The 27,102-nt window shown below is 36.3% G+C and overlaps 1 protein-coding gene across 1 annotated transcript in view; it reads left to right on the top strand.

Moving 5' to 3' along the window:
- cfap299 (cilia and flagella associated protein 299) overlaps positions 1 to 27,102 on the top strand; it is a 51,326-nt gene that overhangs the window by 2,636 nt on the left and 21,588 nt on the right. The window contains exon 3 of the mRNA XM_059549170.1: positions 16,855 to 16,945. Coding sequence (XP_059405153.1) covers positions 16,855 to 16,945 — 91 coding nt within the window. The remainder of the gene's footprint in view (positions 1 to 16,854; positions 16,946 to 27,102) is intronic.

Genomic DNA, 27,102 nt, shown 5'->3' with positions numbered 1-27,102 from the left:
ATATTTGTGTTTTCTTCCTAACCACCTGCAGATGTGTCTTTGTGGTGTTCAGTGTTTGTCAAAATGGACAGAAGTTCTGGGTCTCAGTTCAAGCAAAATAATATGTCAAATGAAAGGAAAGAAAAGAAAAAAAGAGTCTACTTCAGTTTAAACTGTAGTTAAATAAGAAAATAACTTTTTAGGCATATACAGCCATTTGAAAGGCCATTGTGTTTAATTCAAGCCAATAAACTCCTTGATAGTGCTCCTACTGTGTCTTTCTTAACCAATAAGCTCAAAAAGTCAGTAAAGCGCTGTACTGCAGGCCCCAGTTATTTGGGCTTTCTTAAATCAGTAGCTTTTAACATGCTGTATTTGACCATTTAAGTGTATTTAGTCATTTTTTCACATAGTGAATAAGTAAACGGTGGCTCTTGGTTACTTGCTTAAACTGATGCTAGCGAAGTGTGATCTAAATGTGATTTTCACATCTACCTTTCTCTCCACACGAGGGCCCTATCACGTCAGTACTATTCCTAGCTATGCACATCTGATGGATAGTATGCATATCAAGCCTAGGTTTAGTTGTATGCTGCAGAGTTACTTCCATTAAATTCTGAACAATCTCCTGTAAAGTTCTGTTAAAGAGTTAGTCTAGACTGTTATTTAGATACTGTGTTGCTATCACTGAGCTTGTATTAGTGACCAGGATCACAATAACCTTACTGCTTCTGGAGATAGTGAAGACAAGCCAAACACTTGTAATAAAAGACCAAATGGCATTTTTTGCGCCTTTGAAGGGCATGGTGAGGAGGGGACATGACCTGTGTGGTTAAATGTAAGTGAGCTTAATTAAAGCTTAAGTCAGTTAATATTTTAAACTGGGATATTTTAAAGATCCCTGGATAAATCAAATGTGCAAAAGAACATCACATATTTGAAATAGAAATAATTTGTAGCATCATAAATGTCTTCACTGACACTTTTGATCGAGGTAATGCATGTTTAATGAATAAAAGTAATAATTTCTTTCAATAAATAAATAAATCAAACAAACAAACCAAAAAAAAAAAAAAAAACGTACTTAGCCCAATCCTTGGATGGGTCGTGAATTAGACAGTAAAAATATTTAAAGTTTGAAATCTTTGATTGATTTACAATTACCTTCAACTCAACAAAACAAATATTCTCTATATCTCTCCCCTTTAGTGACTCTCTCTCGTCTTCCAGTATGCTCTTTCTCTCTCTTTGCCTTTATTCCTCTCTGCCTTTTTAAGCCTCCTTTTGCTCTCGGAGACCTTTAGTGCCTGCAGGTGTATAAATAGAGATGTTTTCAATTAAGACCTGCTTTGCCTGTAGCGTGCATCTGATCAATGAATGCTCTTGCACCTGTGGTAATAAAATACCAGAGGACGAGGGAGACTGAATGCTAATCAGATGTTGCCCCTTTGTTGCCACGTTATAGGCTAATCCATAACATGCTTCATTTGACAGCTAGGCATTGTTGTATCCTGCCAACAAATCACAATTGAACAAATGAAAGGATTCCGCCCAGAGAAACTCAATACTTGACAGACGCAATGGGAAAAGTTTGAATGAAAGAGATTGACTAAAAGATGGCTATTGTGGTGAAAAGGTTCCACAATGACTTATGACTGCATTGAAATAATGGACAACAGTAAACGCAAGACTTTATGTGATTAAAAGTGGACAAGGGATTGTCTGAATGCCTCACTCCTTCGTCACCGTCTCTTTTTATCTGCATCTGTGACTTCTTCAAGATGAATGTGAATTAAGCAGATGATTGAAAGCATTACTTTTTTCCACTAATAAATCAGGTCCATACAGAGAGAATGGGAGCCATGAGTTTGGCTCGGATCTGAACATATGGATTGTGCAAAAAAAATAAAAACACTGCAGTCGCATAATTTGTTTCTCCTGTAGTACTGGTGTTTAGTGCCGGGGCCATGTCGAAAGCCAGCTCATGCCCTCTCAGCAAGTTTACAGTTCACAGTGTCCTCATAAATGCTGCACCACTTGGCCTGGATCAAAAAGCGTAAGGTCACGCAGGTTCCGCGCATTCTGGTGCGAGTTTCAGAGAGACGAGGGAGCCTGGTGGTTTTACGCAGGCCTGATATGAGGCCCTGGCAGCAGCCCTGAAACCTGCAGTCTGGCCCAGGCCCAGCAGTAAATGTCAGCAGATGTCCTGACCTCGCGTGCTCATGACAGGCTCTGGAGACTCGAGCTCGAACCCTCCCCCCAAACCCCCAGCACAACCACAGCCATGCTCTTTGTCCATTGTTTGACTCCTTCGAAAAAATGCCACTCTCCACAAATTCACCCCTTTCGAAATTGATGGTTGCAGCCATCTCTCACTAGCCAAGTAAAACCCTGCTGCGAACACAGACTGTACATATGCACGGCGGTGTTAATCCCTCGCTCACATAGGCTGAAATAAGACCTTAAGGCCTGCTTTCCAGGGCATGGTCAGGAGGATCGCTTGGACTATGCTAGTTGTCCCACAACGGCCCAGCATATGAGGTGCTAAATGAACGCTAATTGGAAACTTGCTGCATACGTGCTAGTCACTCAAACACATACAGTATTTACACGGCTCTTAAGCTTTATATATTAAGATTTGCAAGAGTCTGCATAAGTGCAGTGATAAACAATCAATTCGAAGAAGGCAGTTGTTTGCCTAAGCATCATTTTATGTTGGGGATGTCCACACCACTTTTTTCCCCATGGTGCTAACATTTTGTAATAGTATTTCTTCTGCTGTAAAGGGAAAAATAGCTTGTGGCAGTGGTATCTAATACAGAGAAACTGTCGAGCAGATCTCTTTTCTATTCTCTGTACTATTCAGGAGCTTGAATTGATCGATTGTATCCACAAACCACTATGTAAAGACAGTGTATGCTTTGATGTAAAAAAACTAAATTTAGTCTGCTGCAGCTGTTTTTTTTTAAATAATTTTGTTCTTTATTCTAATCATGATGTTAATAACTTCTTGTCCTGTTTTGATTTGAAATGAGTAAGTCTTGGTTTACCAAGTGAAAGGACAGCAGTATACAAAAATAAATAAGTTGAGACTGTTGAAACATATCATACATCATTCAAGGGTTGAGCGTTCTTCTGGTTATCCACAATGAAGGGATAATTTACACAAAAATGAAAAACCTGTCATTATTTACCTGTCATTCCAAACCTCTATGACCTTTTTATGTGTTGTTGTTTTGTTTTTTTGTTTTTTAACAAATGTTCTGCCAAATACTTCCAAGAAAGAAAGAAATGCATACAGTTTTACAACAACATGAGAGTGAATAAATGATGACAGAATTTTTACATTTTTGGATGAATAAGGTGGTTGGTTTGCAACTGTTTCAACACTGTGTTTAGGTCAATTTTGTTTCCAGCACAGTTTATTAGGGTCTGTCTTCTGCTAAAGAACTAACCCTTTTCTAATGTCTTTGTGGTAGTACAAGAGACTTAACAGCCTACCTGATGTGCTCTCTCTCTCTCTCTCTCTCTATATATATATATATATTCAGACCATAGCAAACCTGAATGTGATGCGTCAGCAATTTAGTTTACAAAATGCTCGCTGAGGGTGAATTTGACCTGTGTGTGTGTGCAAGTAATCTGTCATAGCTGATCATCCATCTACCTCAACAGAAAAGTCCAGAAAAGCAACAAATAATTGAACTGTTAATGACACAGTATATCTACAGTCATTATTATAAGGAGAAATAAAAGGTTTGTTGACATAAATAGGTTTTTGTTTTGTTCCCACCATACATTTCAAAATATAAGCATAGGTTAGCTGATTTTAACTATGAACTAAATTATGGGTTATATTCAAATCAACTGAGCAAATATTCTCACTCACCAGAATTAAAAGCCAACTTCCTTGCTCAGCATGTTCGCATTGAAAAACATGGGATTTGTCAGAAATAACAAGATCTTGTTTCAGTTTCCTTTAAAGAGCTTTGCAATGGATTTATTCAATCTGGAAATAATGTTCTATTTCACTGACTTGTCCCTTTACTTTTCACATCCTTATTACTTGTCTTGAAGCATGCAACCTTTTGGAAATGCTATGGATGTTGTTTTGAGTAAAACTAGGTTTTTCACAAATTAATTGGCCGCATGTGGAGTCATTTTAACGGTGTGGATCTTGTTACGAAGCTGGTGTTGAATTGAGCTCTGAATGATTGAGACCAGACTTGCACAGAATCAACAGTGCTGATGTGGATTAGGACTAAGAAACAGCATTTGAAATGTAAAAGTAACAAAATGAATATAGTGACAGAATTTTTTGTTAGACTAACACAGTTACAATCAATCTAAACCAAAAGTCTTACTTTCATTTTGTAACGAGGAGTCAGAGGCATTCGGATCCATGTGCAAAACTTTATTCAGAGAATGGTCGGACAGGCAGAAATCAGGAATGGAGTAAGGTATGTTAGGGAAGAACAAACACAAGGGAAACCGCTCAGAAATGTTAGACAGGCTAAACAAGACTTTGCAATGAGTGCATGTGTGAGAGCAGCTTATATGTGTATGTAAATGAGGTGCAGGTGTGGCAAGGAGATTAGCTGATGAATTAGGTGCAGGTGTGGCAAGGTGGTTAGTGATGCAGTGACTCATGGGAGATGTAGTTCGGGTGTGTTGCAACAGTATGAGAGGTGCTAGTGTCCAAGTGATGATATGATGACATCTGGTGGTTGATGGGTGGAATGGTCCTTGTAGTGTTGCAACGACGCGTCGACATCATCGATTACGTCGACTACAAAAATAGGTCGACGTGCGCTAAATGCGTCGACGCGTCACAGTGTTTACATTTCGCGTAGTGGCAGCTTCTGCTCCTGGGAATGGAGAAAGTTGCATTCTATCACAAAAACAGAGACCACTGTTATCAAAAGTATGGGAATACTTTAAACAGAGGCCAAATAAAATGGTCCTTTGTTCCATTTGCAAAACCGATATGGTGTACGACGGCAGCACAACTGCGATGCACGAGCACCTCAGAAGAAAACATTCTGGCGCTCTCCGGTGTTACGGTTTAACTGGTTACCGTGTTATCCTGGTTCAGGTCTCCGCTGCAGATGTGATGGAACGACCGCAGCAGATTCGGCGATTCTAAAAGCACAAACTGATGTGATATTATTAAGTGTCTAATAAACGCAGACTTGCTCATTGCATGATTCTGATATTCTTGTAAAGATTAAAAGTTATTGGTATGATCACCCATAGCAGATGAAGTAAGTAGGATAAACAAAAAAATAAAAATAAAGTAAGTCTGTGTTGGTGCGGGTTTCAAACATGCGTTAAAAGACGGCGCGCCGCGAGACAGCAGTCACAAACCACCAAGTTACCGATCTACACCGAACTAGCTCCAGATCTCTGGATTCAAGACAGGACTCTCGGCGGCATATCGTGCAGCTGTTTAATCAAGGAAATGTGATCGTGTTAACTTGTAACCTGTGTTTACCTATTATGAAAATAAACCATAGCAGAACCTTGACTACATTTTATGGTTTGTGATACTAAAGAACATTTCATGACGTCTCAGACAACTATAAATTTGTGGCTACTGTGGTTTAATTATAAACGCTATTGTTAACTCATATTCGCCATAGTAAAATAATTTTCTTTGCCTCTTTATTTTTGTATACTGTAAAGACTTGAAGTATTTTTGGGAAAAAATGAATAAAGGTTGAAATATTATATTAGAAGTTGTACTTATATATATTTTTTTTAATTTATCCAAAGGATTAATTAGCTAATCAAAAAAAGAACATTACATTAATAATGTATTTTAATTAAAATAATCGTTAGATTAGTCCACTAATCGGAAAAAATAATCGTTAGATTAGTCGACAGAAAAAATAATCGTTAGTTGCAGCTCTAGTGGAGTGCCCTCTACTGAAGTTCATGGGCACTCCAGCTAATGATCGTGACACATTTCAAGTCTCAACAAAAATTAAACTTGATTAAGGGCAACAAGTTAAAATGTCAATTTTGCATATATCGAACCACACTGTATTAAAATGTTTTTTTTTTAATTGAATTTATTTATTGTAATCAATTTACCCTTTTTTTTTCAAATAGACCTAAATCAAAAACACAACTTAGAAAAATATGCTTCAGTGTCATGTTTTTTATTTTACTTTCATGAGAGAATGAAAAGAACCATGGATAATATTACTTACCGTTTACATTTTTTTATTCTTTAATGATTTATTACAATCTGACATGCACAAAAAGCAACTTTTCCAAATGCTTTTCATGGTTTTCCTAGTCGAACTTAAAGGATTTGTTATATAATATCCAAATCTAAATGTTTGCAGTCAGAAGTCTCTCCGCATATGTGTATGATATTTAATATACATTGTGTTCTGTGTGGACAGGTGTAAAAATAGAAACCATGCATCCAAAAACCATATAACCATAAAATGTTTGCTTGTTGCTGTGTATTTAACATGAATAACATATATTTCCTAATTTGTTGCTTTATGACATAGCTTCTTTTTATTGGGCACAATGTTACTCTCTGAGTTACAGTAGATGTGATTGCCAAATGACCAGACTCAGGTTTGGTCATGCAATCACTAATGTTTATACTCTTGTGATTGTTCTCACCACCACATGTTACGACTGTGTGGTCAAACCCTAAATAGACACTTGAGTTTGATGATTTAGTCTTCTTTGTGTCTGATTAATATGGATATCATTAGAGAATTATGTGATTTGTCTCAGTTATGTCCACACCAGATATTTCCAGATAATCAACAACAGCGGAATATCAAGTAAATCTTTGTGTACTTTGTGTGCTCAATTTTGTTCTTAATGAAAGCATTGTTTTGTTATGTTCTACTTTTAGCCATTTCCTCTCTGTGTGCTGTTTGTCATGGCATTTTCCAGAGGAGGAAAGTAACGAATTACATTTACTCGTGTTCCTGTAATTGAGTAGCATTTTTGTGTAAAGTATTTTTATCAAGTATTGTCAAGTATTTTTTAATATCTGTAATTTTACTTTTACTTGAGTAAATTTAGTTTGAAGTATTATACTTGCTACAATTGAAAACACTTATTACTGAGTAAAAAAAAGTAAAAAAATAAATAATAATAATAATACATTCGCTCCCTGGAAACGGGCAGGAGAGCAAACTGGCTAAAACTGGCTAAAAATCACAAGAAAGATGCAGAAGGACAAGACAGGCATTATGGTGCAGACCCAGCTGAAAATGAAACCCCATCATATTCTGCTGAAGTTGAACTCGAGGGAAATGAAGTGAATCCTTGGCCATATTTATGCTTTATTATGCAGTGTAAGCTGTGTTTGACTAGGTAGACCAAACTAGCTTAAAAAATCTCTATATCATCCCTTTGCAAGCATGTATAGGAAACTTTAAGATAAATACTTGCATTGTTGCTTTGGTGGTTAAAATGAAGCTTTGACAGTTTAGCAAAAGGTTTTGCACAAACTAGCCAAAAAGATGGTGGTGTAGGGTGTGCGATATATATCGTCTGCGATAGTATCGTAATTTTTGTTTTAACGATGTGCGATTTGGCATTATCTGTATTTTGCCAAGAACCAAACAAAACACTCCTACAGAGTGCCCTGTGGCCCGTTCTACGTACATCGCTGACTCAGTTGGATTTGATTGTTGACGATTCGGCATGATCTTGGATTGGTTGGTTTCTTCGAAGCTCATCCCAGAGTTGCTGAGTTGGTCCGTAAACTCAGGAGCAGGTTTATTTCATGTATACAGGATTAGATTGCATATTTTAAATCAGAATTGATATTTAAAATATGTCCGGTACCAGCGCTACTTTATTACTTGAGTAACCTACTGATCCAGGGACAATAATTTAAAATAATAATCATTAAAAAATTTATTTAAAGATAATATAATAATGTAGACACAGCCAGATTTATTCGGCAAAGTCAGTTCCTGGAGGACCGCAGCCCTGCAGAGTTTAGTTCTAACTCTGCTCCAACGCACATACCATGTAGTTTTCAAATAAGCCTACATGATTAGATTAGCTGGATCAGATGTGTTTAATTAGGGTTATATTTAAACTGCGTAGCACTGCGGCCCTCCAGGAACTGAGTTTGACATCCTTAACCTATCCCATTTTTGCCTCCCTCACACTGTTAAGATGTAACTAAGTAATTTTTACCCTGAGTAAAATTTAAATGAGCTACTTTTTACTTGCGTAGATTTTTAGATTGGTACTTTTACCTGTACTTAAGTAAAATTTCATTAATGTAATGGTACTTTTATTTTAATAGAATATGTTTGTACTCTTTCCACCTCTGGCATTTTCAGTCGAGAAAGCGTATTTGCAGCTCAGGCTCTGGTCTTCTTTGAAAAACGCATTCATTATGAGCTGTTACAGTAGTTAGTGACTTTGCAGAGGTACGTATGAGTTCACCTTTTGCCCTTTACCTAAGGCTCTAAGGCCTGTGATGTTTGATGATGTGGCTTCCAGTATCCCAGTGCAGAGGTGGAAGTGTTTTTCACATTATGTAGCCTTTCGCCATAAAGATACTAGACAATCATCTGCTTTGTAGTTTGGCCTCCTCACAAATGTCGGATGTATATGATGGATTATGCAGTGACCTGGAGGTATTATGATGAACGCATGTTAATAGCTTTGTCAGTGCAGAGACACTGAACAGGACTACCTTTTAATGTGTAGAGGATTTACCAAATTAGTGGTGGAACGAGATGGGAGTGGATGAGAAATGACTCTTCTGCATTATTCTGAAAGCCAAATGAAGGTGCATTAAAAAGTATTTGTAAAAATAACATCAAATTTAATTATTTTCTACAGTACAGCTTTAACATTTGATAAAGATGTGAAACTATCAAAGACTGGACAGTTAAGCAATGCAACAAAAGACGCAAGTAAGAAAAGCTCAATTCCACTGGTCAGAACATTTTGTAAGATAGAGTCCTTATGTTTTCTTAGTCTGCCTGTGGTTAATAGCCACTTTAGCTTGCTGTATGATTAGAAGGTCTTGCAGACTGATGAGGTTAGAACCACAAGCCTAACATGTGCAAAGCAGATTAATCTAATGGACCACAGTGCTTGTGATGGAGGAATCCTGCTGAATGTCAAAGTGAGATGAAACAACTCATTTCATGCAGCACAGGCATATTTAAATATCATTTAAATACCTTTTCCTACGTTTTGTACATCAAAGTTGCATGCAAAGGATATATTTTACTAACATTATGCTAATGTTAATAAGAAAATGGACTTTACTTAAGTAAACCAGTTCAGCTTCAGGTCAAAAGATTAATCCATAAAATTCATATGAGGAGTTTACAACTAATCAAATGAATCAATGTATTGTTGAATGTTTAGACTGTGTCTTGACAGCACAGGTTAAAATGTAACATTTTGACAGGACACCAATCATATTAAAAATATCCTCAGTATAATTTAATGATTCTGCATGTTTCATTTACCACAAACATCAGTGGTTAACAATCTGTAAAATGCAGTACTGTATGTGTAACTGATACGTTTGACTCAATATAATCAGAGGTGACACTGAATTTCTTTAAAAAATGAGTTAAGTAAATTGTCATGCTGGGTGGAATTTCCCTTGACGTTTAACAGCCCAAAATAATATTTTCCATAAGATTCTTTTTCTCCATGTGCCCTCAGGAAAAATATTTCACGAACTGTACCTGCTGAATTTTAGAAATCACTGTACTATTGAAAGCTGCCAGGCCAGTATGAATTAATGTTTCTTTTTTCTTTTTTTTTGAGAAAGATTTGAAGCAACTGAAGGACTGAATTCTCAACACATCTGTTGTTCTTAGCGATGTTTTAATCATTGTCAGGGATCCTTTTTGAGGTTAATTTGGCCAGTTTGTAAAATGTGAGGTTTTTCGATGACATTCCATCAGTAATGATCACAATTATTTGACAACACTTCAGCCATTTGATTATAATTAGGAATCAGCACAGATCAGATTTATTTAGCATGGGATGGCCAGAAGTTAGAGCTCATGGCAATGTTCATATTGAATTTCTTTCATTATATTTTAAGCGTTAAAGCCTGCCTCTCCTTACAGCTGTACAAACAGATAGTAAAATTGAACTTGAGAGCAGCTAGGAGATAAATCATTATTCGTAGTGTTGGTCAGTGCATAGCTGAGAGAGCGCAATTGAGAATACTTTGTGTCCTGTGGTTGATAAAAAAAACGTCTTATTTTTCTGGCCGGCCATAGTCCCAGAGGTCTTTAATAGTGTATGAGCATGGTAAGCACATTCTTTTTTTTTATTGATAGAACACTGAAATAAAGGAAATTGATGCAGTTAGCTGAAGGGCGGGCAAATATCTTGCTGCCATATTCAACAATTTAGTTTCTAATTTCTAATTTTCTAGTTTATCTTGTGCTTTCATACAAGAGCGAGAGAGAAACTGAAAAGCACGACCAAGAACGAACTGCAGTGGCCATGGTTGAATCAATCTCTCCAAGACATGCAAAGTAAAGTGTTGTTCATAAAAAAAATGTCAAGGTTAAACATTGAAAGCTTTTATGGTGAAAATAAATAAATAAAAATGTGAGGGGAAAAACAAGTGATTTATTGTAAATTCACCTAGCGTTTTTCCTCAACTAAAGATCTCATTAAAGCACATTAATTCAGAACTTTACCAAGAAAAACTCTGCAACATGTAAGAAGATAAATGACAAACAGAGTCCAAATTATTCAGAAATACCCAAGTTTCATGTCTTGGTGCACCTGATCACTAGCTACAGCAATTGCTGTGTGAAGGCAGAGGCCACATTAATTCTCTCAAATTAGACCTAATAAAGAGTCATGTCAGACTGATGGGGAATGTTCCATTTGGCATGGTTTATGGTGGTAGTTTTCACTCTCCAAGCGTGACTTTTGCTGTTTCCCTAGCTACTGGATTGGGGTTATCCCTTTTACTTGCCTCTTCAACACCTGTGTTTACATTGGGGCCTCGGCCCCCATGATCCAGCAGCGGTCCCTCGCTCACACCGAAGATGAAGTGGGTTCCCAGCTCTCAAATATATGCTGCTCCTGCACTTTCACCGCTATGCAATTCCTCTAAGAGTTCCATTGTGGGCATCAGCAACAGAGGCTACATTCCTCCTTCATATTGGAGTTTATTTGAACACGGAGGGGGTGAAAACAAAGACAACCTGCACCACATTATTGCAATGCGAGTGTGGGAAAAGGCTTCTTTATGCTTGTCTTTGTCTTTATTTTTGACCAGCGCTACTAATGGAAAGTAAGGAAAAGGAAAGTCAGCACAGTTGTCTTAATAAATCATTCTATGAAACATACATCTCTTCACTACATGTGAAAACAACATGTATTTTTTTATTTTTTGGTTTTGAAACTCAAAACATCTGGAATACCATACGTTTGAGCTAAGGACATTTGACGGGGCTAATAAATTTCATGATGGGGGTTGGATTCCATTATAAAACTGTAATGTACATTTTTGGAGTCAGCCTACACTAGGAACCTTTCAATTTACAGTTATGAACTGAATCTCTCTATTCAGCAGATTTGTGATATTAAAAACTTGTCAAGGCTTAGAGATTCTCTTGTCATTTCATTGTTTTTGGACTATTTCACAGTGATGATAAAGTTGTTATGTGTGCTTTTCTTCTGCTTAACCTAGTTATTGACACAGTTACACTCAGGGGCTATATATCAAGAATAAAGGCCATCTGTACTCCATTTTGGGAAAGAATCTCTTTTATTATCCTTCACTGTGATTAATTGCTTCTGTGGGCGCAAGTCTAGTCCATTTGATTCCCCTCTTTTGTGGTCATGAATTGAAGTTGACCAACTTACATGTATTCATCAACACACACAATCTAAGGGGCCATTTACCAATTGGCCAACGTTTTCAGCCAAAAACAGGAAACGTTTTATGTGTTTTGACTGTTCGTTTACTCGACAACTGCGTTTTTGGGGACTGAAAACACATATTTTTGAAAACGGGTTTCAAAGTTTTACATAAACACCCAATATGGGAATCTTTGAAAATGGTGACGTCTTGCACGTGCTGCATAGTACGTGTTAGGTATATAGACATGCGCAGTACATTTTGATTTTAAAGGCATGTGTGAACAAACATACACAACAATGGTGGATTACATGGTACTGTTGTTGCTGCTCAAGAGTTTGCTAATGCTCCTTCAGCAAAGTGTGGATTTACTTCACCAATATTACAACCAACAGCAGAGACGCATCATATACATCATATAATCGTCACTTCCCTACAGGTACTATTTTCTAACAAGGTGACAGTGCAAACTACTGGCCTGGCATATGATTGACAGCGCTTTTGGCTGTTTTCACAGATGTGTAAATGCAAATCGTTTTGAAAACGTTGTCGTGTATACATGAAACTTTTTAAAAACGCAAGGGAAAAACGGTTCCATTTTTGACTACACCGCTGTCGTGTAAACATAGACTAAGAAAGCTTTACATACATAATATTTGTATATACAGAACTTTTTTAATGCTTCAGAAATGTACAGAAGTGCAAACGCACCACAATGAATTTACCTTTCTCACACCAATTCGCAAACACACATTGTGCCCTCTGTCTTTAAATTGATGCTGATCAGCTGAGTGTCATGCCTTATGTCCGAAACACCCTTAAATTGAATGTAAATAGCCAAACCCTCTGTGTGCATCAACACCATATTTCAAGGGCACTTAGGCTTTAGGTTCTCTAAGGTTCTCTAAGGGCCATTCATCATAGTCCAATAAAAATGGGGGCTTGGTTTCTTTGCGACTCTGTGTCTAGGCGGCTGAAGCCAAAAGAAACCATTCTACCCCAAAACCTCATTTCTGGCAGTCCATCTATGCTCAGTAGACACATGTTATCTTGTATTTTGACTTTGCAGTAATACTTCATGCTATTTTTTATAATTTTATTTTACTTTGCGCATAAATCTGTTCTGACAACCTTGTGCAGATTAAGAAAACACAATTAGATGCTGAGATACAAGCTCCTCCTCTGTCCTTACCACGCATGCCACTACCATAAATTTGTGAATATTAAAGTATGCCGGATGTAAGGAATCCGGGTTGGTAAATTTAGCTATACATAATTTATGTTTCCTTAGAAACTTTTTATGTTTTTTTATGTAGCATCTGGCAAATGAATAAATCTGTACTTTCCAATTAGCTATGTAAAAATGTTATTGAGACACATCTGTTTGACACTCGTATTGAATCCAAATAGTACACAGCTGTGAGTATCTTTTCATCATAAGAACTAAATTAATGGAAACCCATTGTGAATTCTAGAATAGTTTGCTAGCATTTGGGAAATGAAGACGTACTGCTTACTGCAATTATGCAGTTGTCATTGTTCTATTTTTTATTTATTGTATATATAAATTTTTCATTTCTGCTTTAGGTTTCGTAATTTTAGTACTTATCTTGGTTGGTTGCAAAGGAAACATTTCCCATTTTCTGTGTAAATGCATGAAACAATGATAGGATAAGACTTTAGATGATGGACTAGTCAAACTTTCGGGCATATGTGTTGCTGTAAAATTTAACCGTCCATTTTACAGTCGTCCGTTAAACGATGCAGGACTACACTTTTAAAAAAATCATTTCTTTCATTTCTTTATTTAACCAGGTTAAAATAACTCATTGAGTTTAAAATCTATTTTGCAAGAGTGACCTGGCCAAGAAAGCAGCAACAAATAACAAGGTATATACAAGTGTATGTCATAATACAAAACACAAATCAAAGATCACAACAACAATTCACCAAAGGGTAAAACACACAGCTTGTTAAAAGTAGCTTAAATTCATGTAATGATGGAAACACGGTCAGTTTTAGAATGCTTTGTAGATTATTTCATGCCAAAGTTGCATTATACCCAAAAAATAAAGGTGCTTCACGTCGCCATAGAAGTACCTTTTTGTCTAAATGGTTCCATAAACAACCTTTAACATCTGAAGAACCTTTCTGTTTCACAAAAGTTTCTTTGTGGTGAAGGAGGGTTCTTCAGATTATAAAAAGGTAAGAAAGAGATGGTTCTTGAAAGAGCGGTTCTTTTTTGGATCCAATAATGGTTCTTCTACAGCATCGTTGTGAAGAACCTTTTAAGCACCTTTATTCTTAAGAGTGTAATCTAAAATACTTGTGCTAGGACATTAGTCTGCAGTGAAGTGAATGAGATCAGTTTGGCTTGAGTTCCACCCTGAAGTGTTCCAAATTTCTTCTCATTACATCTTACATAATGATAAGAACACACACAGTTACTCTCATATCGCCGTCTATCACTGACGGATCATTCTGTTTGCATTATAATTATACTTGCTCATGGCACTTCTATTTCAACCATTGTCTTCCTAATTCAACACAGCCCTGATTGTTGATGCACAGTGACATGTTAGCATATACTTGCTAGGTAACGTCATCCAAATGTGTTGAGTAATGGGTGCGCAAAAATAAAAAAAAATACTTGGAAGTCCCTGTAGATTGCTTTCTTTAAATAGATGAATGAAGTTATACCTGAGATGTACTCAAACAGGCTGGTCATATTTTTTAACACTTCTGCTTATTGATACCAGACTTAGTTGGGTGGTCACGTATCTGATCAAGTTTTGGTGGTTTGACATGTTCAGGCTACATTTCATGTCGCACCTGTAGGAATCTATGTACAGATTTGTTTGTGTGAATTTGTTGAAAGAGCAAACAAATATAACTAATCCTTTTTTTTTTCATTGTTTGAGCATAGAAGTAGATTGTAGATATACAGGTGCTGGTCATATAATTTGAATATCATCAAAAAGTTGGTTTATTTCACTAATTCCATTCAAAAAGTGAAACTTGTATATTATATTCATTCATTACACACAGGCTGATATATTTCAAATGTTTATTTCTTTTAATTTTGATTATTATAACTGACAACTAAGGAAAATCCCAAATTCAGTATCTCAGAAAATTAGAATATAACTTAAGACCAATACAAAGAAAGGATTTTTAAAAATCTTGGCCTACTGAAATGTATGAACATATGTATATTATGTATATGGTACTTGGCACGAGCCCTAGATCAGCTTTGACAGCATTATAGCCTCTGTCCCGCATTCACTGAGGAACTGTAACAAAGGCCTCTCATGCGAGTATTACAGTGCCTGGCATCCGGCTGCACGTTTCTGAACTACAGGCAGCCGAGTAGTTGACCAAAATAAATGTCATGTGTGTGTTCCATTTACTTAGAGCTTTTCCCCCCAGTTTCTTTTCATCATCCAGAATAAACAGAGCAGGGCCCCAAGTGCATCATGGTCTGTTAAATCCTTTCTGAGCAGCAAGCCTGTTTGTAAAAGCCCCCCCACCTGCCCCCCGTAACCCGAATATAGCAGCATAGGTGGGGTGCGGTGTCTTATTAGCAATATTATGTCTTCAAGCCAATACAGGTGCATAACTTTTTTGATTTCACAGTTGTTTCTCATTGACTGATAACAAATAGGCATAATTACAGGTCACCTGTTCATGCGTATGAGATTTGTGTGTTTACGCTACTCCTAACTAAAAGACACACATTGCAAAAATTATATATATATTGCAAAAATTATATATATATATATATATATATATATATATATATATATATATAAATCCTAAACTATATTTATGATGTTAATAAAAACTCACAAGCATACTTGCAGTGTAAAATTATTCAACTAGCAGTTTACTAAGAGTATTCTTCAAAATGTACTTACATAAACTAAAAATGTAAAAGCTTGATGAACTTTTTTAAGGTACAATTTGACCTATCAGGACATTGACAGCCATCGACTTTTATTGAATGGAAAAGAGCCGTCTTAACATTGTGCTTGATACATCTTTTTGTGATCCACTGATAAAAAAAAAAAATGAATGAGGGTGAGTTTCATTTTTGTGTGAACTGTTCTTTTAATATTTAACATTTTTTCTAGGGAACAGATCAAGTTTGATAGGTTGAATGAGGCAGTTTGTTCAATTTTTTTGTGATGTGAGGAGAAGGTAATCTCTGCTGCTCTTTTCACCTGTTTTTGCTCCCTACGAACCTGAAGTTCTCAAATACTTGTTTATTGGCAGGCAGATGATTCTGCGGGTATAGTCCAGACATTATGAATGTTGAGCAAATTTGGGGTGGATGACAAGGCGCTATTGCTGGTACTGCACTGTGAAACGTCTGAGAGATGAATGCCAATGAGTGTTATGTCAGGTGTACAGGCTGGAGTTTTCCAAATCTTTGCTTTCATGGAAAAAGGCCAAATAGCACACAGAGAGAGAGAGAGAAAAAACCTTAGTGAAATGACAGAGATTATAATTCAAGAGAGGATTTATTCAATAGCAATTCCCACTGTGATTAATTACCAACAGTTTTAGAGTGGAGGCAGTATCATTTCTTTTATGAAGATATCATTTTGTCGGATATCACTCCTTGAGACTATTTACATTTTTCCGACAGCTTATTTTACAAATTTTAATGTAACTCAGTATTCTGGATATTTTTATAATCTGTATCACTGTTACAGTGCTTGTAGATGTTTGGTGTATTTTACAGTTCAGTTGTAATTTAAATGAGAGCAGGATTTGGATGCATTTCTTGAAAACAAATATTCTTGTGTCAGATTGTAGAACTCTGTATACAGTGGATTTCTGAAAGAATTGTATTTAATCACTTAATTTTTTTGGGTCTATGAAAATGCATCAGTTTCAAAAAGTAAGCATCAGGGTTTGCCTATGAGAATGAACTAAACTGAGAATATTTAGGCAAGAGAGATTTTTAAAAGAGACATTTCAAACTGTTTAAATGTTGTCTTTTCCAGGAAGCTGGCAAGTACAGGAAAGGAACTCAAAGATAACTTCCTGAGAGCCCTGGCGGAGCGGGAGGAGGCTAACCGCAGTGGGGCAATGACTGTGAGTACATTATTACAGCACTCCTTTTGCTACGTAATGGGATTCCCCCAGAATATTTCTGCAATTCCATTAGGACGGGAACACAATCCACACTGTGTCAAAGTCAGAAAGGTAACCCCCTTCTCTCACGTACCTTGCTTTATTGCCACCTCAGCCTTCTTTCTCAGAGAAGACGCACCATAAACAGTAGGAGCCACTGGTCGGGCCCCTTGCATTTGGGCTCTTGTATTTCTCCAAACAATTTCATTTGTTCTAGTTTTTACAAGGCTATTTAAATGAATAAAACATTTGAGTATAGTCTGGGAATAGGCAGAGAGAATGGTTTTTATCTATTCATTAGGAAGAAACAATATAGTAGGTATAATAAATAATTCCCTGTTTTTTCAAGTGGACTAACTTTTACCAGACTTCAGTAAATAACATACTCTAGCAGTTCACTTTATCCAATAGCAATTTCCATGGACTTTATTGGCTTATAACAATTACATTTCACTGACTGAATTTAATTATTTATTTATTTATTTTAGTTTGTCTGTTACCACGGTCATCTTGCGTGATTTTATATATCCTTTCACCACTTGCAAGCATGTGTGTACCTGCTGTGTTTGTAGACTGCAGAGCTCCTTACAATCACGCACAGTTTGTCTTGAGCTACTTTCATTACTAATGTTTGAAATCCAGCAAATTTGAAGAGGTACAAATCTGGAGATGCTGGTGAAAATCTAGTCTACTGCTGTACTGCACACTGTATACTAAAGAACAACATGACAAGCTTGCAGTTTGTGAACAAAGTCCAGATGCTTTAGTAGGATGTATTGATTTAAATGTACTTGGTCATTAGCTTTGATTTGTTGCTCTTGTTCAATCATTTTTAAACATTTCAATTGGTCAATCATCACATTTGTACATAGTTGCAAACAGGAAAAATCCTAATCCAAGTCTGCAAGTTTTTATTGCTGCAGGTCAAAATTGTTGAGGTTTTTCTTCCTCATCCAAGCAGTTATATTATTAATGTACAATGAAACAATAACAAAGTCCATTTGTTTTTGACTGAAATCCAGATTTTGTTCTCCGTAAATTTGAAATGAAATCATGCTGTTGAATTGATGAGACCAGGAAGGACTACAATTTAAAACAAAAAAAGTCATGCCCGTAATTCAACTAAATGATAATTGTACATGGTCTATGTGCTATAACAGTTTGATTAAGAGCCTTATCACAATATCCAAGACAGACATCTGAACACCATGTGTCATGGCCTTGTGTTCTGAATTCTTAATAAATCTGGGATAAAAAGGATCTTGTTTGGGGTTTTTACCTCCTACACAGGAGAAATAGTTTATTATAACTGCTTCATGGGTCAAATGGTGGAAGCATTGCAGAACTCTAATAAATCTGTGTCAGTGCAACTCAAGACCAGAGAAATAAATGAAAGTGGAATGTAAACTATACTCATATTTGTTCTGGCCAGCTAGGAAACGAAATGTTTTTCTGCACTCACCCTGTCACAACCAGATAGAAAACAAGTGTTTTACCTGACCCTCTTGTACTAACCCCAGTGGGATGTGTGTGTTTACGATCAAATGAGGAGCACACGGCAAGCTGAGCCAGTGACTGCTGACAGACTTTCCCACTAATTGTTGACTTTGTAAACAGTGCTATTTGAAAGCCCCAATTCAGAGTCATAACCTAGTATAATTGAGGCTGATATAAAGAGTTCAAGTTGTCCCTTTAGTGCAGAAAAACTCTTTCTTGCATTCATTAAATATTAGTGAAAATGTACTGTTCCGGATCAAGCAATGTTATGCTGTCAGATCCTCAATTACTCAAAAGGTTGTGCTTTGGAAATGAATAAGAACCGTTCATAATCTTCATCGAGTTTACATCAGGACTGTTTTACTGTTATTTTCCTACATGAAAATAACATGTTTCATGTTAACATAATTGTTTCAAATTATGTTTAGGTATTATCAGTTATTTGCATAATTTATTTACAGAATTATGTTGATTTTTTTTCTGGCTTCCCAAGTCATAATAAAAAAAAATTATGTCTAATTTGCAGTATAGATGATATAAATAATGCACAACTGTGATTGGAAACAAGCTTGGGTGGACTCTGAACTTTAACACTAAAGTGGTGAACATTTTGAACACAAGGAAAACTTAGATTATCTTTGACGTAGTCATTTAATTAGATTTTTTCTGGACCTCCAAGGAGCAAACCAGACAGTTTTGCTCCCTAAGTATTTAAAACAATTATTTTATATTCAAATATTTGTAATTTCTATCAGATCAGCCTAGTACATTTGGCTACTGCAACTAATTTCATGCCTAACAAATTAATGGCAATATATAAAAATAAATATACATTTATAGATAGGAAACCATTATATCGTAATGACTGTACAGTAAGTTTTGTTTGGCTTGCATGTGTCAGTTGTTTAAGCACAGCGTGCAATAAATGTTCCAACTTTTAATCTGCTGATGTGGCAAAAAAAGGTGCAAGTAACTTAATCATGGGCTCAGATTTGGTCGGTAACAGGGGCAAAACAAATGCTAGTGTCATTTAAGTTCTTATCAGTACCATCCAGGCAAGGCATTCTTGAGTCCTCTGGTTAGTGTTATCCCTTCAATCAGCTGAGCTCATAAAGCACTCAGCTTAGCATACATTGTACTTTTTTCCTCCTTGGTGTTGCGAAAGTTGCCCTGTTGCCAAAAGTCACATAAACAAAAGGTGCACCTGGACAGCTTTGGCATTATTTACTCTGGGTAAGAAGTTGAGTTTTTTTTATCAAATCCAGGTCACACCTGTGCTGGATGCCTGAGGAGCTCCATTGTTGGGTGGTACACATTTGAAACTGAAGGTGCTCTAACCCCTAACCCCGCCCCACCCTACTGCTATTTGTTTTTGCTCTTACCCCAGTGATACAATGATGTCAGCATTCATGCCCTCTTCAATTTCAAAGCCAGTGGACTTGATTTTTGTACTATTCATTCTCTAGAGTATGAATTTCATGATGGAATTCATTCATCCAAGTGCATCGTGGGTGGTTCTAAGAACAGTATCTGCAACCTCGGTCATATTGTTACCATTGTGTGAACATGTTTTTGAGGTGATATGTGAATAAACAGTCACATAATAAATTAATGTGTGGTGGTTGGTGGTATTCTCCCTCATGCATTTATTTATGCAGAAGAAATGTTGCACATGCTAGTCAAACCACAGTTGCCAAGTAAGTCGTAAAGATGAAATTCTTTATATGTTCAGGTTTATTATCAGTAGGTCTGAAAATACTGTTGTAGATGCTCACAAAATGCTCACATTTCACTCTAATGTGTCTGTAATGTGGAAATAAAAACCTTAGTGTCCCCAAATCTGTGTGTAGTTTGTTGACACTTCCTATTGTGTGACATACTGTACCGGATTCTACATGATTTAAACGTTATTTTATTATCTTTTTTGAGAGATTACGTAAAATATTTATATTTCCATATATTTATCATTCCACAGGACCATTTAAATTGAGCTAGAAAGGGCACATTGGAACAAAATAAATGAATCTTTAACTCCACAAACCAAAAATGCCGTCATATCTTCAGTGCACTTTATTTGAGTTGAACAGATTTTGTTGTCTCAAGCAAACATTGCTTGCATTACCCAGGTCTGTTTATAAACAGACGTTATTTATATATAGACGTTCTCCTGCTGATTATTATTAAAAACCTGAGTGAATTTTTTTTTTTTTTGCGTTTTTCTTATACAAAGCAAGTTCTTGTCTTTTGTCCACAGACCCAGCAAGTTGTGTATTGATAAGTTCATGTATAGAATACACTGTGGTCGGCCATGCAGTTCAAAGATCACATTAAGAAGCATAGAAATGAGTGAATTTCCCAGCCATATACCATTACAGTGAGAGTGTGTGTCCCGGCCAGTCATCCCTTTGTCCTTGTCATGGCCAGTAAAATAACAATAGCATGTTGGTTTCAAAGCACTTGACCAAAGGTGGAGGTCCCTTAGAAAACAGTCATGCAGAGCTATCATGTGACCTCCCCTTGAAAGCCCCACAAAGACTTTCAAAGGGTTGAGGTTTGGGGTATCTGACCCCACTAAGTTTGGACTCATTCATAGAATAGACAAAGAAGTCTTTTTGTAAAATGAATTTAGATATGCTTCGTATTTTGTTAAGGGTCCTTCATTTTGTGAATTGACACAGTATTTTTACACACCATTATACTCAGAATAGCTAATACGATTAATATCTGGACATGTGTTTAATCTATAGAGAAGAGATCAAGGTATGTTGCCAAAATACAAGTGGCATGATGTTTTTCCTGCTAACATGGCTGGAAGAACCCATCCTAAATGGTTTCCTGTTGCCTGCCTCTCTAATGAACAGCTGCAAGGGCTTGACCATCTTCTCAAATATGTGCTGGAAGATTTTTAGAGGAGATGAAATGGGATACACTTAATCTAATTTCTAAAGTCTCTGGGTTTTGTTCATCTGCTTTCTGCATTCTCCATAAAGACTCAAGGTTGTAGACTGTAATAAATGTTGAATAACATTGTGGAGGAGTTTTTGGTAAACACATTTAGTGTCTTGGCTTGGATAACAATGCATGTTTCTATACAGATTCAGTGAAAGTTCACCCAAAAATAATACACGTTTATAAAATGTTCCCAAAACAACATTGGACCCCACTGACTTTCCTTGTACTGAGGTTTTTTTTTTTAATTATTATTATCTTCTGTGTTCCACAGAAGAAAAAAAAGTCATACAGGTTTGGACCAACATGAGGGTGGGTAAACCATAATTTTTGGGTGAACTATTCCTTTAACATGATTTCTCTGGTTCTACTTCACAGGTTTAAATGAATTGTGGTATCTTGCTGTTTTACTGTGATTTCTAACATATGACAGCTTGATCTGATACTTCCGCCATGAATCAGAAGACACCTTAAGTGTTTAGAAGCATAATGGGATACTCATGCTATACTCAAAAGTTATTTCCACCATTTCCAACACATTCCTTTTCACGTTCTCTCCTTGCACTTGTTTATCAGCCGCAGCAATGGAATTCTGTCTAGTCCACTTTCCGACATCGTGATGTTGTTATTCCTGATACTCCTATCCACAGACATCATTTTTCAGCATGACACATGACATGTGCTCTCTTACTTGTAAGGAACCAGTTAACCTCTTTGCGCTGAAGGGTTCTTGGCTCTTCTTTCTGAGGAATGTACACCTGCTCCATCAAGGCCTTCTTTTTCCTTTCCCAGCTTTATAACCTATGCTGTAGAGTGCTCACGTCAAGAATGAGCTCAACATAAGCTGGACATTGTTTCAGCAGCTGAAGATGTCTAAGCAATAAATACATTATAGATGATGTGTGGAATTACTTGGGTGAGAATACTTGTCCTGTAGCGATCAATTATTTCATCTTGAGAACTTTAAGCATTCAAGCACATCCCAGTGACTGCAGACGTGTGGCCGGGGTTTTGCATGGACCTCTGTCATGGACCATCCAACTGGGAAATGTAATTATGCTCGAGAAGGCTCACAAGCTCACAAAGCACATTCTTTGGAATCCTTTTTGTTTTTTCTATACATAATGCTTGAATGTGTATTATTCCACCTGAGCAAATACTGCACACCATTTCACCCACAAAGCCCCCTCATTCTCTCTCTTTCTCGCTCTCCTTCTCTAACCATATGCTAATGTTATTACATCTTTGCCTTTTTGACAAGCTCGAGGAATTCCATCTTTGCAGAGATTTTTCCTTAAGAGGTATTAGGAACAATGTGCGACAGCCTCCCAATGAATCATTGGCATAGTACATGTGCGCACCAATGAATTTGGTTTATTGTAACACTTACTGTTTCAAAACACTTGGCAAGTCAAATTCTTCTCATATTTTCATTTTGTTGTACTATATAATAGGAGGTGCACAGATGGATTGCCATCTTGGCTTGAAAAAGAGTTGTTACACCTGCCAGAATACTGAATGGGTATTAAATGCACATATTTAACCTAATACTTCCTGAGGAACATGGAATTTGGATACATTGAAATTCATCAGCCAGATCTTCACATATATAAGTAAGTTATAATGTAGCCATGAAGTAATCGCAATAAAAATGCTTACAGTATATATTATTATATTATTATATGCTTATATAAATTATGTATTATCTAAAATGAAATAAACAATGAAACCAGGAGACCATGAGTAATGTTTTGTACTTGTGCATAGAGGATGTTCTGGGGAATTGTGTTTTGTCTTTGCCACAATAGAGATTAGAATTAATATAGAAGTCGAAAGAATGACACAAAACTACATGAGGGGTAGTAAATGATAAAAGAATTTACATTTTAGTGGACTATTCCTTTAATTACATTTACTTATTGTAATTTTTTTCCTCCTTCCTTAATAATATTTTGAGGTTCATCCGTCATTCACAAAACCTATGGTGTTATGCAAGTCTTTCTTAGCTCCTATATCCCAAGAGTGAAAATGTCACCATTGCCCTCTTGAATTTCACCTATCAACTTCCTACTTCCAGCCGCCATCTGGCAATGTTGATATCGCCATGCATTCCATGTCTTTGCTCCCTGACAAACCCAAATCTGTTCATCTTCTTCAGACAGCGGAAGACCTGTAATCTTTTGCAGGAGACTGACAGGCGTGCTAAAATAAACATATTCTGACCGCCGTCACTCTGTGGTGCTCATTCAGCAGAGATGACACTGCTGTGTGCATAGGATAATAGATTCCCCTTTTCCCCCCTTACACTGTCAAAATACTTATTGTAGTTTATTCAGCATTTCTTATTGAAAACAATGAGAAAAACACCATATTAGACCGATTTGATTAAATAGGTACAGCTTTATAGCTAAAAGTAGGATCAACATACTTACAGCTTAGTATTTTGTCCAGTAGTGTTGAATATTTAGTTTTGCCACTGATGTATTTGACATTGGTTCAGAAAGTGCAGAGAAAACACTGAACCCTCCTCCCCATAATGCATCAGAACAACTGCTTTTGGGTCTCATGGGCAATCTGGAGGGAGATTCTTACTAAATTTATCAGGCCAATGCAAACAGTGTAATATTTGTACACCTATTTCCTCTGGGAGTATGAAAAAAGGACTGCTGGACTTTAATCAGAATCTTAAAACAGCCGGGCCTTTGATAAGAGCTTTCCCTGAACATTTATCTTACTTCTCTAAAGGGTGTAATACATCCACTTTGATCCTGCCTTGGAAACATGATGTTGGAGTGCTGCTGTAGATAACAGTGGCCAGCTTATGTTGTGAGAGTTAAAATGTCTTCTCTCTTTTTTTTTGGGGTCATTTTCTTGGATAGCCTACAGCATCCCATTCATTTTACAGCTTCTTGTCATAATCGTCTTGACCCCCCTGGCTAAAATGGTACAGGGAAACGGTAGAGTCCTGCCAAGTGGTCGGGGAATAATATTTGTCTTGGAGAAGCTTCCAGCGATGAGGCCAACAACAGCAAAATGTCTCCTGACAGGTGTCATGGATGAGAGTTCTTAGAATAACACAGTTGCAAAGTTTGCACCAGCGTAGGAAGAGGGAAACTTGAGAGTTTACCATGCATACGGCTCAAATCCTGCTAACTTGGACATAAATTACATGAGGATAATTTGACACGTGTCTCAAGTATTTAAAACTGAAAAGCCATTTTACTCACTATTATCTAAATTAGACAATGCACATCAGAGGTATACATGATTTTGCTTCTGTATTTTTTCAGCATTATATTATATTATATTATATTATATTATATTATATTATATTATATTATGCTTAAAAGGAGTTTATGAATACATTGGATGTCTGTTTGCATTTTGTTAGACAAGACTTGATTAGCTGTGACTTCCTGTTTAGCACATGATCAGCTTAAGAAAGATTGTAATATTTACTTTGGAGCAGTTCATGATCCTTAGGAAGGAAACTCACATAAGGGTGCTATGGAGCATGTTTTCTTTGCCTTGTCATGTACAGCTGCTACTTATTCAGACTGACTCCAGTGCAGCATCAGGGCAGACTTAACTAAAAAAAAAAAAATTGCAAAGGGCAATTCATGTTAATGGGTTGTAAAATAGCTGTCTGATTACAGTCGTTCCAGGGTTACAGTCGTTCAGTCCTCAGAGGTTGCAGGTGTGATATGTTTAGCTTTTTTTTCTGTGATACAACACATTTTGGGAATCTGTTTTGGTCTGCTCAAACAGCGTGTTGTAGAAAAAGGAAACCTGGTGTGTGTGTGTGTGTGTGTGTGTGTGTGTGTGTCTGTGTGTGGGTGGGTTTGGGTGCATGTGTGTGTGTGTGTGTGTGTCTTTTTCAGATACATATATATAATTATATGATTGCTATGGGATATTGTTACTCATTTGTGTTTCAGGATTGTTTTCTGGCAGCTACTTCATCTTGTATTTAAATTTGAGTCTCTGAATAAATTTGAAGCCAACAACTAAATAACCCGAGGCTAAACATTATGTCTTAAGTAGAACCAGAAAGCCCATCACTTTATTTTGAGTATAGTCAGCTGCAACCATCAGCCCAGTATGCTTTGATGCTTTTAGCAGCCGTTATGAAAGAGATGAATATGTTGAACAATGATATCAGCACATCTTGTACTTAAAATACAAAGGAAAACTTGTTTGGCAGCACCACATCACAGAAGACAAAAATATGAAATAACAACTGAAAACTAATATAATTTTACATCACACCTGCTCATTCAAAAGCTGTTTTCAGTGAATTTGATCACCTAATCATTCTGATTTCACTGAAACATAATGTAAACATCTTTTCTAGATGTGACAAACAAAAACTAATGGAGGTTGTTTATGATACTAATCAACAGGAAAACACTTCAGGATTCTTAGACACACTCAAGAATGTTCCTGCGCTGTGTTAGTAGAGAAGACATTTCATAGATAACAATTTACATTTGTTTGGTAATTTACAGTCACCAAGCAATATACAAAACTTTTACTTTATCATTAAATTTTTACTCAAAATGTGGAGAAAATGTCTAACATATAGCAAATAAAAAATACCTAGGCTAGTGGATTGTATATTTATTGTGTATCCTTTCAACAAATCAGTGTGAATTAAAATGATATTGTAAATCTTCTAAAGAAATATGCAATTGTAAACTACTCGGAATAGCATATTGCATACATGTGCATTATAAATTGGTCTTAATACTGTTAAGTCCAAAACTACTTTGTAAATCATCAGTTTAGACTCCGTAGTCTGTCCTTTTCAGTGGGTGGTGGTGGTAAAGCTCAGCTGTGGTTGTGGTTGTGGCTGAGGTTTATCCTGATTTACCCATTAATCACAGCACTAATAAAGTTATTCATGTCTTCAACACAATTCTTACAAACTCATATTCTGCCATATGGCTTATTTTCATCATTGTGTCTTATATATTATTCATTGACATTTATTTTCACTCTAAGGATGAAGCCAAGTTGAATGAAGTAATGGATTCAGTCTTAAATATAGGGCAAACTTGTCTTCCCTCTTAGGCCTATCATGCTTTTCAAAGGTCTAATCATAACCTTGTTTCTCTACTGTTTATTTTTGTCTTCCTAACCTTTAATTACCAAGCTAAGAATCAATCTTTAACAGGTCTTTCATTTGTTAAATTGTTTTTGACCGCTGAAATTATTATCTGTATTTAGCCTCCAATAAAATGTTACCACATTTGCAAGCAATTATGCAGACAAATACGATTTTTTTGCTCTCTTTTGATTTTTCTTTAAGACACTTGCAGATGGTATAGGATTTATATTGTTTCAGTCTAGTAAATAATTAATCAAATCAGAATTGTCTAATTAAAATAATTAGCTTTTACGCTTGCTCACGTGAGTCATGCCAGTTTTGAAACTTAATACACAAGCATAATACAACCAAGGACTATGCACTTTACCTTTATCCCTGCAGTCCCTATTTAGGTTCTCAAATATAAGTTTCTTTTTCTGAATTTCACAATTTTATTTAGGAAAACAATTATTAATTGTGTAATTTGTAGGAATTGAAATTTATATCAAATTTCCATATCTGTGGGATAGTCACTATGTATGCTGTTAATTACACTTTATCTATGGAACTTTGTCTTAAAGAA

Source organism: Carassius carassius, chromosome 5 (genome assembly GCF_963082965.1).
Source record: "Carassius carassius chromosome 5, fCarCar2.1, whole genome shotgun sequence".
NCBI lineage: Eukaryota > Metazoa > Chordata > Actinopteri > Cypriniformes > Cyprinidae > Carassius > Carassius carassius.
This window is presented reverse-complemented; position numbering and strand designations above follow the sequence as displayed.